The sequence below is a fragment of the Pristis pectinata genome, chromosome 32 (assembly GCF_009764475.1).
Source record: "Pristis pectinata isolate sPriPec2 chromosome 32, sPriPec2.1.pri, whole genome shotgun sequence".
Taxonomy (NCBI): Eukaryota; Metazoa; Chordata; class Chondrichthyes; order Rhinopristiformes; family Pristidae; genus Pristis; species Pristis pectinata.
Window position 1 is genome coordinate 20,773,296 of NC_067436.1, and position 16,014 is coordinate 20,789,309.

The window sequence follows — 16,014 nt, forward strand, 5'->3', positions numbered from 1 at the left end:
CTTGGATCTATCTTGTCATGCACCTCTAGGTATTCCATAACCTCGTCCTTGAGGATCGACTCCAATACTTTCCAACCACTGATGTCAGACTAACAGGCCTGTAATTTTCCTTTTGCTGCCTCCTTCCTTTCTTAAACAGCGGAACTACATTCGTGACCTTCCAGTCCTCCGGAACCATGCCAGAGTCTATTGATTCCTGTAAAATCATCTCCAATGCCTCCACAATCTCTAAAGCCACCTCCTTCAGAACATGAGGGTGCACTTCATCCGGTCCAGGAGACTTATCTGTCCTTAGTCCATTTAGCTTCCCGAGCACCTTCTCTCTAGTAATCTTAACTGTACTCCATTCTATCCCGAGACCCCTGACTATCAGGTATATTGCTGATGTCTTCCACAGTGAAGACTGACGCAAAATACTCATTTAGTTCCTCTGCCATCTCTTTGTTACCCATTATAATTTCTCCAGCAACCATTTTCAATCAGTCCTATATCTATTCGTGTCTCTCTTTTACTCTTCATATATTTAAAAAAACTCTTAGTATCCTTTTGTATATTATCTGCCGACTTCCTTTCATAATTCATCTTTTCTTTCCTAATGACTTTCTTAGTTTCTTTTTGTAAGTTTTTAAAAGTTTCCCAATCTTCTGTTTTCCCACTTAGTTTTGTTTCCTTGTGTGCCCTCCCTTTTGCTTTCATTTTAGTCTTAACCTCTCTCCACAGAACCATAGAACAATACAGCACAATACAGGCCCTTCAGCCCACCATGTTGTGCTGACCTTTAAACCACACCCAAGACTATCTAACCCCTTCCTCCCACATATTTTAAATTCCTGCATATGCTTATCTAACAATCTCTTGAACTTGACCAACGTATCTGCCTCCACCACTACACCAGGCAGTGTATTCCATGCACCAACCACTCTCTGGGTGAAAAACCTCCCCCTGATATCTCCTTTGAACTTCCCACCGATTACTTTAAAGCCATGCCCTCTTGTATTGAGCATTGGTGCCCTGGGAGAGAGGCGCTGGCTGTCTACTCTATCTATTCTTCTTAATATTTTGTACACCTCTATCATGTCTCCTCTCATCCTCCTTCTCTCCAAAGAGTAAAGCCCTAGCTCCCTTAGTCTCTCCTCATAATGCATACTCTCTAAACCAGGCAGCATCCTGGTAAATCTCCTCTGCACCCTTTCCAATGCTTCCACATCCTTCCTATAATGAGGTGACCAGAACTGGACACAGTGTGGTCTAACCAGAGTTTTGTAGAGCTGCATCATTACCTCGCGGCTCTTAAGCTCGATCCCATGATGTACGAAAGCTAACATCCCATAAGCTTTCTTAACTACCCTATCCACCTGTGAGGCAACTTTCAGGGATCTGTGGATATGAACCCCCAGATCCCTCTGCTCCTCCACAGAATCCTGCCATTAACCTTGTACTCTGCCTTGGAGTTTGTCCTTCCAAAGTGTACCACCTCACACTTCTCCAGATTGCCACATTTGTGCCATTTTTCCATTCATAATTTTCTTCTTTCTTGGAATATATCTACCCTGCACTTTCCTCGTTTCTTGTAGAAATTTCATCCATTTCTGCTCTGCCATCCCTCCATCTAGCTTACTTTTCCAACCAATTTGGGCCAGTTCCTCTCTCATGCCACTGTAATTTCCTTTGTTCCACTGAAATATTGACACACCTGATATCAGCTTCTCCTTTTCAAATTTGAAACTGAACTCAATCATATGATGATCACTACTTCCTAAGGGTTCCTTTACCTTTAGTTTCCTGATCACCTCAGGTTCATTACACAGCACCCAATCCAAAACAGCCAATCCCCTGGTGGGCTCATCAACAAACTGCTCCAAAAAGCCACCCTGTAGACATTCCACAAATTCTCTCTCCTGAGATCCAGTACCTTCCTGACTTTCCCAATCCACTTTCATGTTAAAATCCCCCATAATTATCTTGACATTGTCTCTCTGACAAGCTTTTTTCTATTTCCAGCTGTAACTTGTAGTCTACATCCCGGCTGCTGTTAGGGGGCTTATATATAACTGCTATTAGGCCTATATTTACCCTTGCCGTTTCTTAATTCAACCCATAAGGATTCTACCTCTTCTGATCCGATGTCCCTTCTTTCTATTGATTTAACATCGTTGCTTACCATCAAAGCCACACCACCCCCTCTACCTACCCGCCTATCTTTCCTATACACTGTGTACCCTGTAATGTGTCAGTAACACACACACATTTATATATGATCTCTCTTTGCGCTGATTCCATGAGTACTCTTGTTCTTGGGAATACAAAATTACTGTAATGTTACTGCACTGTGGCAACCAGTGAAACATTTTACTGTAATACAGCAACCACTAATAACTGTTAAAATAATGTGTAAACTAATGCAAGTTACTGTAATATATGAAGAATTACCATAAAGGTTACTACAATGTAGGAACTAATGTAACAGAGTTACTGTAGTGTGGATCAGCGTAACACAGAATTACATTGTAGAAACCAGTGTAACTAGTTAAAGTAGAAATCAGTGAAACACAGTTGTCATAAGGGTTACTTTAATGTCACACAGAATTACTGTAACTAAGAAGCTAATATAAACACAGATACTGTAATGCAAAAACCAGTGTAACATAGTTTTTGTGATGGCAGACCCAATATAATAGAATTACTGTAATGTAGGAACCAGTGTGATAGTTTCTGGGATGCCTAATGTTCAGTACCATTTCATTCTTTATCTCTTTGGTTACCAGGCAACTGAAAATCCTGTCCCACTGACATAGTGAAAGCAGTGCTGACAGTAATTAAGATGCACTGTGGGTGATAAGTTGTTGGAAAGAGCCAATGGGTCAGTGACTCTGGCACTGGGCTCAGACTCATCAAAATTCTGGCAGGACTATCAAACTGTCCATACAACAGTCCACAACAACAGCAAGCACTTATTGCAATAGTTTCCTTATTTTTTTCCTTCAACTACCCAAGCTGCTATCTCTTGCTATTAAGCTTTGCATAAAAGTCTATATTCTGGTATCTCATCTAGATGGCCATCCTTCATTGTGGCATGTTGACTGGCAGCAGGTTATTCAAGCATACAAGGCATCACAGCTGATCAAAGAACAGGGAGATGCCATTCAGTCCCCCAAGCCTGTTCTGCCATTCAATGTGGATCATATCTGATCTGTATCCTAACTCCATCTACCGCCTGGTTTCCATAATCCTTCACACCTTTATCCGACAACACTATCAAACTCAGTTTTACAATGTTTATTTTACTACCAACCTCAGCAGCTTTGGGCTGTGGAATTCTGAATTTACAGTACCCTTCATATGAAGAAGTATTTCTGCACAGCCTGGCTTTAATTTTAAAGTTATGTCTGCTTGTTCTGGCACTCCTCACCAGAGGAAATAGTTTTTTTTCTATCCTATCAATTCCTTTAATCATCTTAAATACCTCAATTAAATATCCCCCTACTCTTCTATACTCAAAGGAATAAATGCACAGACTGAACAATCTCTCCACATAACTTAACCCTTTCAGAACTGATATGATTCAACTGAACCTCTGCTACACATATCTAGGCCAATTTATTCTACCTATGGTGATACAGCCTGAGCTGAACCCAATCATATCTGCAACACTTTTCTCAATTAAATGTGACAAAAGTTGTGCAACAATTCCTACTCTGCACAATTTGAGAAATGCAAACTAGCATCAGAATGCAAATACTTCAGTGTAGGATGAGGGAGAGAGTGCCATATCATAGGACAGCACAATTGTTTATTCCTCAATTTCAGTTAGGTATTGAAAACTTCCACGTTTCTAGTTAAAGTGGAGCAGAAAATTCTTTTGGCTGTCCAGTCAACACCTCCAACTACAAACATAACACACTTTTATCTCAATTCCATTTGTGGTATCTTGCTGTGCATAAAATGGCTATTCATTTCCCTGAATGACACAGGTTCTACTTTGCAGAGGATTATAATATTCAAGAGACATGATAAACTGCTAAATATTTTCAGAAATGTTTCACATGCAGGCCTTATGACACTGGTTATCACACACTAGTGGGCAGTATTTGACTATACCAACAATGGACACTAGGGACATGTAATTGCAACATGAAGGCACTGCCACACTTTAATAAACTGATTATAATCATATTAGTGGTACACATTCTGCCAATCTTAATCTCCACCCAATCTCCTACAATCCTATCAAATTTTGCACTGAAATAATTGAATTAGTCATTAGTGAAAGAAATAATGAAAATAACAAAAAGGCCTACATTTCTGTAGCACTTTTTACAACTGCAAGATATCACAGAACATTTCATACCCAATCAAATACCTTTTTTAAAAGCAGTCACTCCTGTAATCCAGAAAACCCATTCATGTACAGCTATCTCAGACAAATATTACTAAAATAATGACCAAATAATCTGCATTAGTGATTCCTCTGTTGAGAAATAAATATCAAACCAGGACACTCATGAGAACTCTGTTCTTCAGACTTTTCATGTGATCTTTTATGCTAACATAAGAGGACAAACCAGGATAACATCGTATCCATTTTGAACCCCGCACTCATTGATACAGGAAATTTAACACTTTAAAATTTGAATTAAGTAACCATGTTATTTCATATTGATTACACTAGACGTGACACTGTGTCACTAGGTTTAGTAGAACACCTTATTCTACTAGTTTCTACTACTTTAGTTTTTGAAGAAGAATGAAGGCGTTCTCCCTGGAGTCCTGGATCAATATTCTTCAATGAAAATCTCCAAAGCAGAGATCTTTGCCCGTACACTCTAGTGAACTTGAGGAAGGTACTTTCTTGGTTTGGTCCTAAACTGTGTGCACTAAGGCTTCTAAAGTTTGGTCTGTCCTAAACAAATGTTGGGCTGCAAGGTCACAGGGACTAACCAGCACCTGTCAACACATTGCAGAGTAGGAGGTGGCTATTAGGAATGGAGGGAAAGTGAAATGAAAGTACATGGTGCTGTAGAATGTGCATATCCAACAGTGCTGCTCCACCATGTCACACAAAGTGGCACAATGCAGGAACCCTATACCTGATGGACATATGGTTATTATTTCATCCAGTATCATGACTTCTACAGTGACATGCCAGCAACACTGTATAATTTACTACAGATTAATACCACACACAATTTCAGGTTCCATCAGGTTTTCACAGTTCTCCCATGTATGACAGGAGGAAAGACTAAGCTCGACATGCTGATCAACAACACGCCAGATATGGTGCGAAACTCATTTAAACACTGCTTAAATTAAATGGAAAATTGAAGGTACAAGTACTGAGAAAATGCATGGCACTCACAGCCTGACTCTTAATCATTTATTCAATTTAAAAAAAAAACAAATTCAGGTTTCTCATGTGAAAGAGAAGATTCAACATTTCTGAGCAGTTCAAGTTTAATCTGGATTCAGGTTTCCTTACAAATTCATTACACTACAAGAACTGAATTATACAACTAGCAACGAGACTGCTGTCAGGAGGGTCTTCCCAGTTTGACTACAATATAATCTACACACACACACACACACACACACACACACACACACACACACACACACACACACACACACACACACACACACACACACACCAGCCCTCTCATGCCTTACTTGGTAAATTTGCCACCCAGTGTGACAGTCACCCTCCCAGACCATAAGGTCCTAGGTTAAATCTATTTGCTCAGCTTCACGAGTATACCACAGCCAAGACAGCAACACTGAGCTATGAGCAAGACACAAATCCTGCTCCTGATCACCATCCAACACGTATGTGGGCAGGATTCAACTTTGCTGTGATGGTCAACCACAGTGATGAACTTTCAGATACTGGCTATCTAGGTTCACATTTGACCCACAGGCAAAGAACTAAAGGACAACCAGTGATGAACGAAACTGTATCCCAGAGACATCAGCACTTTCAGGGACTGTACCCTGGGGAGAGTCAGTACATTCAGGGACCAAATCCAGGGAGAGATAGTACATTCTGGGATTCTACCCCTGGGAGAGACAGTACCTTCAGGAACCATAGAGTCAGCACCTTCAGGATTTAATGGATCATCCTCCACAATTTCTGCCTACAAAGGATGCCACTGCCAGATACATCTTCTCCTCCCTCCCCTTTCAGCATTCCAAAGGTTCATTGCTTCCTTGTTCGTTCTTCCATCTTCACTAGTACCTGCTCTTCTTCTCATGGCACTTTCCCTGTGATGCAACACTTGCCCTTTTACCTCTTTGCTTCCCATCATCCTGAGATCCAAACAGTCCTTCCATGCAAAGCAGCCATTCCCTTGCAAATAGTGTACTGTGTTCAATGCTCACTATGTGATCTTCTCTACAATGAAGAAACTAAACATAAATTTGGTGCTCTAAGAGTGGCTGTAAGATTCCAACTGCCTATCACTTTAATTCTCCATCCCATTCCCACTCTGACTTCTCTATCTTTGGCTTCCTACGCTGTTGCACTGAAGCCCAACATAAGATCAACGAACAGCTTCTCATTTTTCTACCTGATACGTTGCAGCCCTCAGGACTTGACAACGTAAAAAAAAACAGCCTTTCCTGGCCAGTTCAGATGAAAAGACATCAACCGATGATGTCTACTCTGTTTCTCCATCCATAATTGCTGCTTGACCAAAGAACATAAGAAATAGAAACAGGAGCAGTTCATTTGGCCCTTCAAGCCTGCTCTGCCATTTATCAAGATCACGGCAGATGTTTTACCTTAATGCCTTTTTCCTGCATATCTCATGCTCTCATTAACATCCTGAAGTCCATTGAGCTCGGTTTTGAATGAACTCGATGACTGAAACTCCACAGCCCTACACAGTATAGAATTCCAATGATTCAGCATGCTCTGTGAAGATATTTCTTTTCACTTCAGTCTTAAATAGCCTATTCTTATTACTAGACTGTGACTTCTGCTTCCAGAGTCTTCAGCCAGAGGAAACATCTTCCCTGTTGAACCCCGTAAGAATTTAGTAGGTTTCAAAGAGATCTTCTCCCATTTTTCTAAGCTCTAGAATATACCAAAAACAGAAAGTGCTGGAAGCACTCAGCATGTCAGGCAACATGTGTGGAAAGGGAAACAGACTTAACTTTACAGGTCAAAGACTTTGTCAGAACCTCTATCGGAGAAATCAAATGCAGACTGGACAACTGCTTTGAGGAGCACCTTCACTTAGTTTGTAGGGGTGACCTTGAGCTTTCACTTGCCTGTTGCTTTAATTATCCAATACATTATGACCTCAAGCTTACATTGGGCCTCCTGCATGTTCCACACTCACTCAGCATTTTGCAGCCTTTGGAACCCAATATTGGATCCAACAATTTCAGGTTAATCACTTTATCCCTTTATGTCAGAACTCCTCAGTTGTGCTATATTATTATCCAGTTATAATATTAACTCAGTTTTATTAAACCACAGAATGGTACAGCATAGAAGGAAACCATTTGGCCCATCATATCCAACCTGGCTCTCTACCAGAGAGATTCTTTTGTTCCACCCACCAGCCCCTTCTCTGTAGACCTGCAAATTTTTCTCCTCTGCATATTTATCCAATTTCCTCTTAATGGTCACAAATGAACCTGCCTCCACCACATCTGCAGGTAGTGCATTCCAGATTCCAACCATATGTCGCATAATAAGTTTTTCCTTGTGTCACAGTTAATTCTATCCTTCCTTTTATACCCATGACCTCTAATGCGCAACCATACCCTATCCACTCTGTCCAGACCTGCCATCACTTTATTTACTTCTATCAGATCTCTCCTCAGCCTTCTTTTCTGTAAAATGGGCCCCAGCCTTTCCAATCTATTCTCTTCCCACAGACCATTCTCGTAAATCATTTCTCGTCGCTGTTAAGAGGGAATTGGCTAAATGTACAGAGAAGAAAACTATGCAAACCTTCAGAGAAGTGGTGGGTGGTCTGATTAGCAAGCTTGCAGATGACATGAAAATTGGTGGAGTTGTCAATAGTGAGAAAAGTTGTCAAAGGATACAGTGGAATATAGATCAGTTGGAAATTTGGGCAGAGAAATGGCAGATACAGTTTAATCCAGGCAAGTGTGAGGCGCTGCATTTTAGGAGACCAAATGCAAAAGGAAAGTATACAGCAAATGGCAGGACCCTTAGGAATATTGATGCTCCCTGAAAGTGTCAACATGTGGATAGTATGGTAAAGAAGGAATATAGCATGCTCGCCTTCATCGATTGGGGCATTGAGTATAAAAGTATGTAAGCAATTCATGTATAAAACTTTGGTTCAGCCACATTTGGAGTATTGTGTGCAGTTCTGTTTACGGTACTTTAGGAAGGCTTTGAAGAGGATGCAAAAGAGGTTCACCAGGATGTTGCCTGGATTAGAGAGTATCAGCTATAAGGAGAGGTTGGACAAACTTGCATTGTTTTTTCTGGAGCATTGGAGGCTGAGGAGCGACCTGATAAAAGTATATAAAATTCTGAGAGGTACAGATAGGGTATATAATCAGAGTCTTTTTCCCAGGGTGGGAAGGTCAAATACTAGAGGGCATAGGTTCAGGTGAGAGGGAGAAAGTCTAAAGGAGATTTGCAAGGAAAGCTTTTGATTTTACACAAAGAGTGTTTTGTTTCTTTTACAAAGGAGGTTTATTCAGTGATCACAGCATCACATTATAACAATACTTCAATATTCAAATTACAACATAGCCATCTCACTTGAGCCCCTGTGGTGCACACCAGTCCCGGAAGGCCTCCAACATACTCATGGATACTGCATGCTCCTTCTCCAGGGACACACGTGCACAGATATAACCCCAGAAGAGAGATAGGCAATCAGCTCTGGTAGAACCCTCGACTGCCCGCCACCTGGAACACAGAGAGCAGTAGGTGCCTGGAATACACTGCTGGGGAAGTGGTAGAAGCAGATACGATAGCAACGTTCAAGAGGCATTTAGACAGACACATGAACCAGCAGGGATTAGAGAAGCACAAACTACATGTAGGTAGATGGGATTAATTTAGATTGGCGTCTTGGCTCTCACAAGCATAGTGGGACAAAGGGCCTGTTCCAGTGCTGCCCTATGTTTATCTGTGCCTTCGCATCCTTCTAATAATGTGGTGACCAGAATTAAACATAGTGCTCCAGTTGAGGGCCTCTATTGATAAAGCCAAGAACTGTTCATGCCTAACTATTTTCTCAAACTGCCCTGCTACTTTCAATGACTGATGCACACAACCCTTATCTCAACCATCTCCTTTTTCATTACTTCCCTGGTGAAGATGCAAAGTACTCATTTAGTATCTTAACACTGCCCTCAGCATCTATCTCATTTTTATCCTCAGTGGGTCGCCCTCCTCCATGTCCTATACTTTTACTATTTATATGCTTGTAGAATGCTTTTGGATTTCCATTATTATTGGTATATCTCTCCCTGCAGACACCAACTAGGACATTGCTTATTTCCCCATTCCCCTTTTCATTTCAGTTCTGTGCAACGGCTCTGACCTGCATTTTACAACTTTTACATGTCCCTTTGGTTTTCTTTGACAATTTGCCCTCATGAATCTATCAACCAGACAGCTTGTACACAGCATGATCATGGCAGCCCTGGCCTCCCCATTCATAGATATTCCCTTGTTCTATCTACCCCTCTCCACTATCTCTGCAACTAAAAACTAACTTGTTTACTCACTTTTCCAATTCTGACGAAGGGTCTTCAAATTGAATCATTGATTTTGTTTTACTTTCCACAGATGCCGCCTGACCTGCTGAGCGATTCCAGCATTTTCACTTCTTTTTATATAACAAGCCATGTTTACCCAATCTCTCCTCATACAACCCACCCACTATCCCTAGAACCAGCTTAGTGAATTTTCACTGCACTCCTTTTATGACAAGAATATCCCTTTTCAGGAAAAGAGGACAAAACTGTGTACAGTACTTCAGGTGCAGTCTTACCAAGGCCCTATATAATTGCAATAAAACATTTTCACTCCTGTATTGAAATCAACTTGTAATAAATGCCAACATATCATTTCTGCATCTGTACATTGGCTTTCAGTAACTTACAGTATGTACCTGCTGGGTGTTTTTAGCATTCTCTGTGTTCTTGAATTGCTAGGTTCTTAAAGCAGGCTCTGACTGATGATGTCAAAGTGTGGTTACTGTAACTGAACTTGAAAGCCCACAAATGTCTACAGGAATCGCAATGCCTAATAGAGCCAATCCTGTTTAGTGGAATACAAGCAATGCATCAATATACTGTGTCTGCTCACCTGAATGACTATAGCGAGCAGCAAGTGTGGGCAGCACTTTCACTGACTAGACATTTCTGCAGAGAGTTATTATAATGAGCTGGCACCCAGTAAACTCATCAGCACCTCTTAAAGAGGAAGAGTATCATGGCAGATGTAGATTTCGTAGATCTCAGTCAGGAGGCTCATAGTGATGCATAGACATCTTATGTGTTGTTCCTCACTGAAATTTAGGTAAGTGAACTGCTTTCTGAGTTCCCTTGGTTGATATAATCCTTTGCTGAGCCCTTCTCCTCCTCCATTTCTGCCCTTGCATTCCCTCTGCTCATTCTCCTTGTAAGGAAAATGGCTATTGGTGCACTGTATCTGGAACAACTGTTTGTTTAACAGAAGGCTTTGCAGTGTCCTTCAGCACCAGCCTTGCTGTTCCCCATAGACCTCCAAAATTTGAATAATCATAGAAAGCATCAAACATAGCAACAGCCAGAAGAAATCAACCAGCAACTAAGCTGTAACCTGTAAGATCTGTTTAAATAACACAAGTGCTGCTGGAATGTTGTGCTCTGCACGATGTCAAAAAACATCATCAACCTGGCATTAATTCTCATTCTCTCTCCACAGGCGCTGACCGACTCACTGAGCATTTTCAGCTTTTGCTGGTTCTTTAGATTTCCAGCATCTGCAGTATTTTGTTGTTGGATCATTGAGATCAAATCAGCTTTACTCTCTCTTACTGATATGTCATCTGGTGTTACTCACACTACTTGTGTGGCTGCATCATGGATCTAACGGCTCTCAAAGAAACTAAGTGTCATGAGTACTGGCACCTCCTTCCAACCCCAGCACAGACTTTGACCCCAGTTATTGTACTGTGTATACTCCAGCAAGTCTCAGGATGCAGGTGTCAGATGGTAATCTAAAATGCATAAACTTACCAGCTGTCTCAGAATCCCTAACACTAAGAAATCCATAGCATCAGTTTTCATTTCTCCTTCTATGGGTAGAGCCCAGTGAAATCCAAGAGGCCAGAGAATTACTGCCAGAACTTAACAATAAAATCCACACCATCTAATTGCCAACGTGGAGGGGGAAAAGGAGCCAACACGCACTTGTGAAACTGAGGGGGTAATACAGTTATTATATCGGGTTTGGATAGGGGTTTAGAAGCTAAATCTGCAGTTAACACACCACAGAGATTCCAAACTGGGAAAAGGAATTACAATCTAAAGGAAACATTGCTCTCAGCTGATGTCCACGTTGCAGAGTGATTTAAGTAGCAACCGAAGGTGACGCTTCACAACAGCACCCACCTGCTACTGTCATCTTGGCAGTCCTGCTCACAATGGTTCCCAGGCTATCAATAGTGGCAACACATTGATAAAATCCCTCATCAGGTTTGTGGTGTTTGGAATGTACTACGCTGTGTATCAACAGTGAACCTTCTGGAAGTATCTGTCTGCGTTCATCTGAAATCAGATTTAGGAATGTTCCATCTTTTCTCCATTCAATTCTGGCCCTGGGTTCAGCGAAAACCGAACAGTTCAGTATAACTGAGGACCCTCGTATCGCGAGTGTGTCTGCTGGCTCCACCGTGAAGTAAAAAGGTGTGAATCTTCGGATGACAGATTCTATCAAGAGATGAAGCAAAAGAATCATTATATACTTCCGTAAAATACACACTATTATCTAGAAATTCATCCCCAGTCAATATAATCAGATTGTACTCAGTCTCAAACATTCATCACATTGAAATCAATGTGTTAATGCAAATGTATAGCTCTACAATTGGGGAATTATTTCTCAGCACTTATAAGAAAAATTGTCTAACTGTGGGTCACTTCATTGTAGAAAATTAATACATAGCATGTCTACACACAAGTATTATCACACAATCCCCAGCGAGCCTAGAAACCAATAAAGGCCACACAACTTTGAATGATGCAATGAGGTAATGCATTGCCCACTGTGGTACTGAGTGACACAGAGTAGGAATGTTCCAGGAGCCTCACACAGCAAGATAGACTTTGGCGAGGAGCTGATCCCCACTAGATCCTACATCTGGCTTCGGTTAGAAAGAGGTGACAAATCAACCACAAGGGATCCAGTGATTTGCTGCTGATCACCACACATTAAGCTCAAAGCAAGCATGTAGACGTTGTCTGAAAAGACCAGCTATAATATGCTCCCTCATTAAATTGCTCAGTGAAATGCATTGCCATGAATCATAGGGAGGATGGTCACTTGAACAAGGAACTCAGGGTCTTCCGGCAGCCTGGATGCAGGATCCCAGCACTATTTTGCATCTTCAGAAGCAAGGAGGAGAAATCTGGAATGGAAAATGTGACTGGAAAGTGAATGAAATGTACCAAGATGGCAGACTACAGATGTGAAGAATCCGAGGCAAGGCTGACCAACAGTTAGTGAAAGTAAAAATCAGGTTCACACAATGTGTCTACCACAGAAATTCATGCATTCATCACACTCAAGACATAGCCCAATACAGTTATTAATGTGAAATAGAACTTACTGCATTCACTGGCGATGTACCATGTGGTTCATAAAAGCATCATATCAAAAGTCATCAACTGAAACATTGTTTCTCCCTCCATAGATGCTGCTTAGACTATAAAGCATCTTCTATTTTTATCTCAAAAGTCTGATATAAATATTAAATACCAGCTCTCTATTGGGTCTTGTTAGCAGCTCTAAGCCTAAGCCTCTTCGGGCAGAAGATACAAAGGCCTGAAAGCACGTACCACCAGGTTCAAAAACAGCTTCTATCCCACAGTTATAAGACTATTGAACAATTCCCTAATATGATAAGATGGACTCTTGACCTCACAATCTACCTCGTTATGATCTCTAGACCTTATTGTCTAGCTGCACTGCACTTTCTCTGTAGTTGTTACACTTCATTCTGCATTCTGTTATTGTCTTACCTTGTACTACCTCGATGCACTGTGTAATGAATTGATCTGCAAGAACGGTATGTTTTTCATTGCACCTCGGTACATGTGACAATAATAAACCAATTTCATTTCAAATTCATTGCACCTGTGCATAAACTCAACTTTGACTTTATCTTTCACAATGATAGCAAATACCGGGGTCTCAACAGAACCCCAGTAAAATCTTATTCTTAGTAAGGGGGCTACTAATGGCCTTGAGGCTTCCAAACTTAATGTTTATATGGTAAACCATGCCATGGATTTAGCACCAGGTAGGTGATGATAAGCTTAATCTCCAGAGCTAAAAAGCTCGTTGCTGGCCTCTGTCAACCTTAAACTTTGAAAAATGCTGCAAACACTCAGCAGGTCAGGCAGCATCTGTGAAGAGAGAAACAATCCAAAACCCTGCAACATTAACTCTGTTACTCTTTCCAAAGATGCTGCATGACCTTCTGAGTGTTTGTACCATCTTCTGCTTTTATATCAAATTTCCAACATTGGCATTTTTTGATATTTTTATTGAAAAAATAGCTATTAGTTTGATATATTTAATAACTGCAGCCAGGGAGAGTTGGCAACTTCAAGGACCTGTACCCTGGGGAGAGTCAGCACCTTCAGGCACTGTACCCTGGGGAGAGTTGGTACCTTCAGGGTCTGTATGCTGAGGAGAGTCAGCATCTTCAGGGACTGTACCCTGGGAAGAATCAGCACGTTCAAGTCAGCACCAGTTAAAAGATAAAGGAGCCAGTCATTTGAAACTAAGGGCAAAATTTCAGTTAGTGGATGGGCTGAAGTGTATCTACTTTAATGCAAGAAATATCAGGAACAAGGGTGATGAACTTAGAGCATGGGTAAATACATGGAACTATGACATGGTGGCCATTACAGAGACTTAGCTGTCACAAGGGCAGGAATAGCTACTGGATATTCTGGGGTTTAGATGTTTCAAAAGGGACAGGGATGGAGGTAAAAGAGGTGGAGGTGTGGCTTTGCTGATCAGGGACAGTGTCACAGCTGTAGAAAGGGAGGATGTCCTGAAGGAATTGTCTGCTGAGTCAGTGTGGGTGGAACTCAGAAACAGAAAGGGAGCGATCACACTATTGGGCATATTCTACAGACGCCCCAATTGCAGAAGAGACACTGAGAAGCAGATCGGGAGGCAGATTTTGGAAAGGTGCAATAACAACAGAGTTGTTGTCATGGGTGATTTCAACTTCACTAATATTGATTGGCACCTCCTTGGTGTAAAGGGGATAGATGGGGCAGAGTTTGTTAGGTGTGTCCAGGAAGGATTCCTGACACAGTATGTGGACAGGCCGACTAAAGGAGAGGTCATACTGGACCTGGTGCTCGGCAATGAGCCTGATCAGGTTTCAGATCTCTTAGTGGGAGAGCATTTTGGAGACAATGACCATAACTCCTTGACCTTTACCATAGCTTTGGAGAGGGATAGGAGCAGATGATATGGGAAAGTATTTAATTGGGGGAGGGGGAATTATGATGCTTTTAGGCAGGAACTAGAGAGCGTAAATTAGGAACAGATGTTCTTGGGGAAGTGCACAGCAGAAATGTGGAGGTTGTTTAGGTAGTACTTGCATGGGGTTCTGGATAGGTTTGTCCCTTTCAGGCAGGAATAGGATGGTGAAGGAACTGTGGTTGATAAGAGACGTAGAATATCTTATCAAGAGGAAGAAAGAAGCTTACATAAGGTTTAGAAAGCATGGATCAGACAGGGGTCTGGAGAGTTACAAGGTAGCCAGGAAGGAACTTAAGAGAGCTAGAAGGGGGCATGAGAAGGCCTTGGTGAGTAGGATTAAGGAAAACCCCAAGGCATTCTACATGTATGTGAAGAATAGGAGGATGACTAGTGTGAGGGTAGGACCGATCAGGGATAAAAGAGAAAACATGTGCCTGGAGTCGGAAGAGGTAGCGGAGGTCCTTAGTGAATACTTTGCTTCAGTATTCACCTGTGAGAGAGACTTTGACGCTTGTGAGGATGGCAATACAACAGGCTTTTACGCTAGGGCATGTCGACATGAGGAAAGAGGATGTGCTGGAACTTTTGAAAAACATTAGGATAGATAAGTCACCGGGGCCAGACAGGATATATCCAAGGTTATTATGGGAAGCGAGGGAAGAGATTGCTGCGTCCTTGGCGATGATCTTTGCGTTCTTACTGGCCACAGGAGTAGTGCCAGATGATTGGAGGGTGGCAAATGTTCCTTTGTTTAACAAAGGAAGTAGGGATAACCCTGGGAATTACAGACCAGTGAGTCTTATTCAGTGATGGGCAAATTACGGGAGAAGATTCTTAGAGAAAGGATTTATGGGCATTTGGAGAAGCATAGACTGATTAGGGACAGTCAGTATGGCTTTGTGAGGGGCAATTTGTGCCTCAGGAGCCCGATTAAATTCTTTGAGGATGTGACAAAGCACAATGATGAAGGTAGAGCAATGGATGTGGTGAACATGGATTTTAGTCAGGCATTTGATAAGGTTCCTCATGGAAGGCTTATTTGGGAAGTCAGGAGGCATGGGATCCAGGGAAACTTTGCTGTGTGGATTCAGAATTGGCTCGCCCATAGAAGACAAGAGGGTGGTGGTAGATGGAGCGTGTTCTGCCCGGAGGTCGGTGACCAGTGGTGTTCCGCAGGGATCTGTTCTGGGACCCCTGCTCTTTGTGATTTTTATAAATGACTTGTATGAGGATGTGGGAGGGAGGGTTACTAAGTCTGCAGATGACACGAAGGTTGTTGGTGTTGTGGATAGTGTAGAAGGTTT

General features: G+C 41.8%; 1 protein-coding gene across 5 annotated transcripts in view; it reads right to left on the reverse strand.

The window, feature by feature from the left end:
• neo1a (neogenin 1a) overlaps window positions 1-16,014 on the reverse strand; it is a 176,437-nt gene that overhangs the window by 111,156 nt on the left and 49,267 nt on the right. For all 5 annotated transcript variants that reach the window (XM_052042461.1, XM_052042462.1, XM_052042460.1 and 2 more), the window contains exon 2: window positions 11,596-11,913. In XM_052042461.1, coding sequence (XP_051898421.1) covers window positions 11,596-11,913 — 318 coding nt within the window. The remainder of the gene's footprint in view (window positions 1-11,595; window positions 11,914-16,014) is intronic.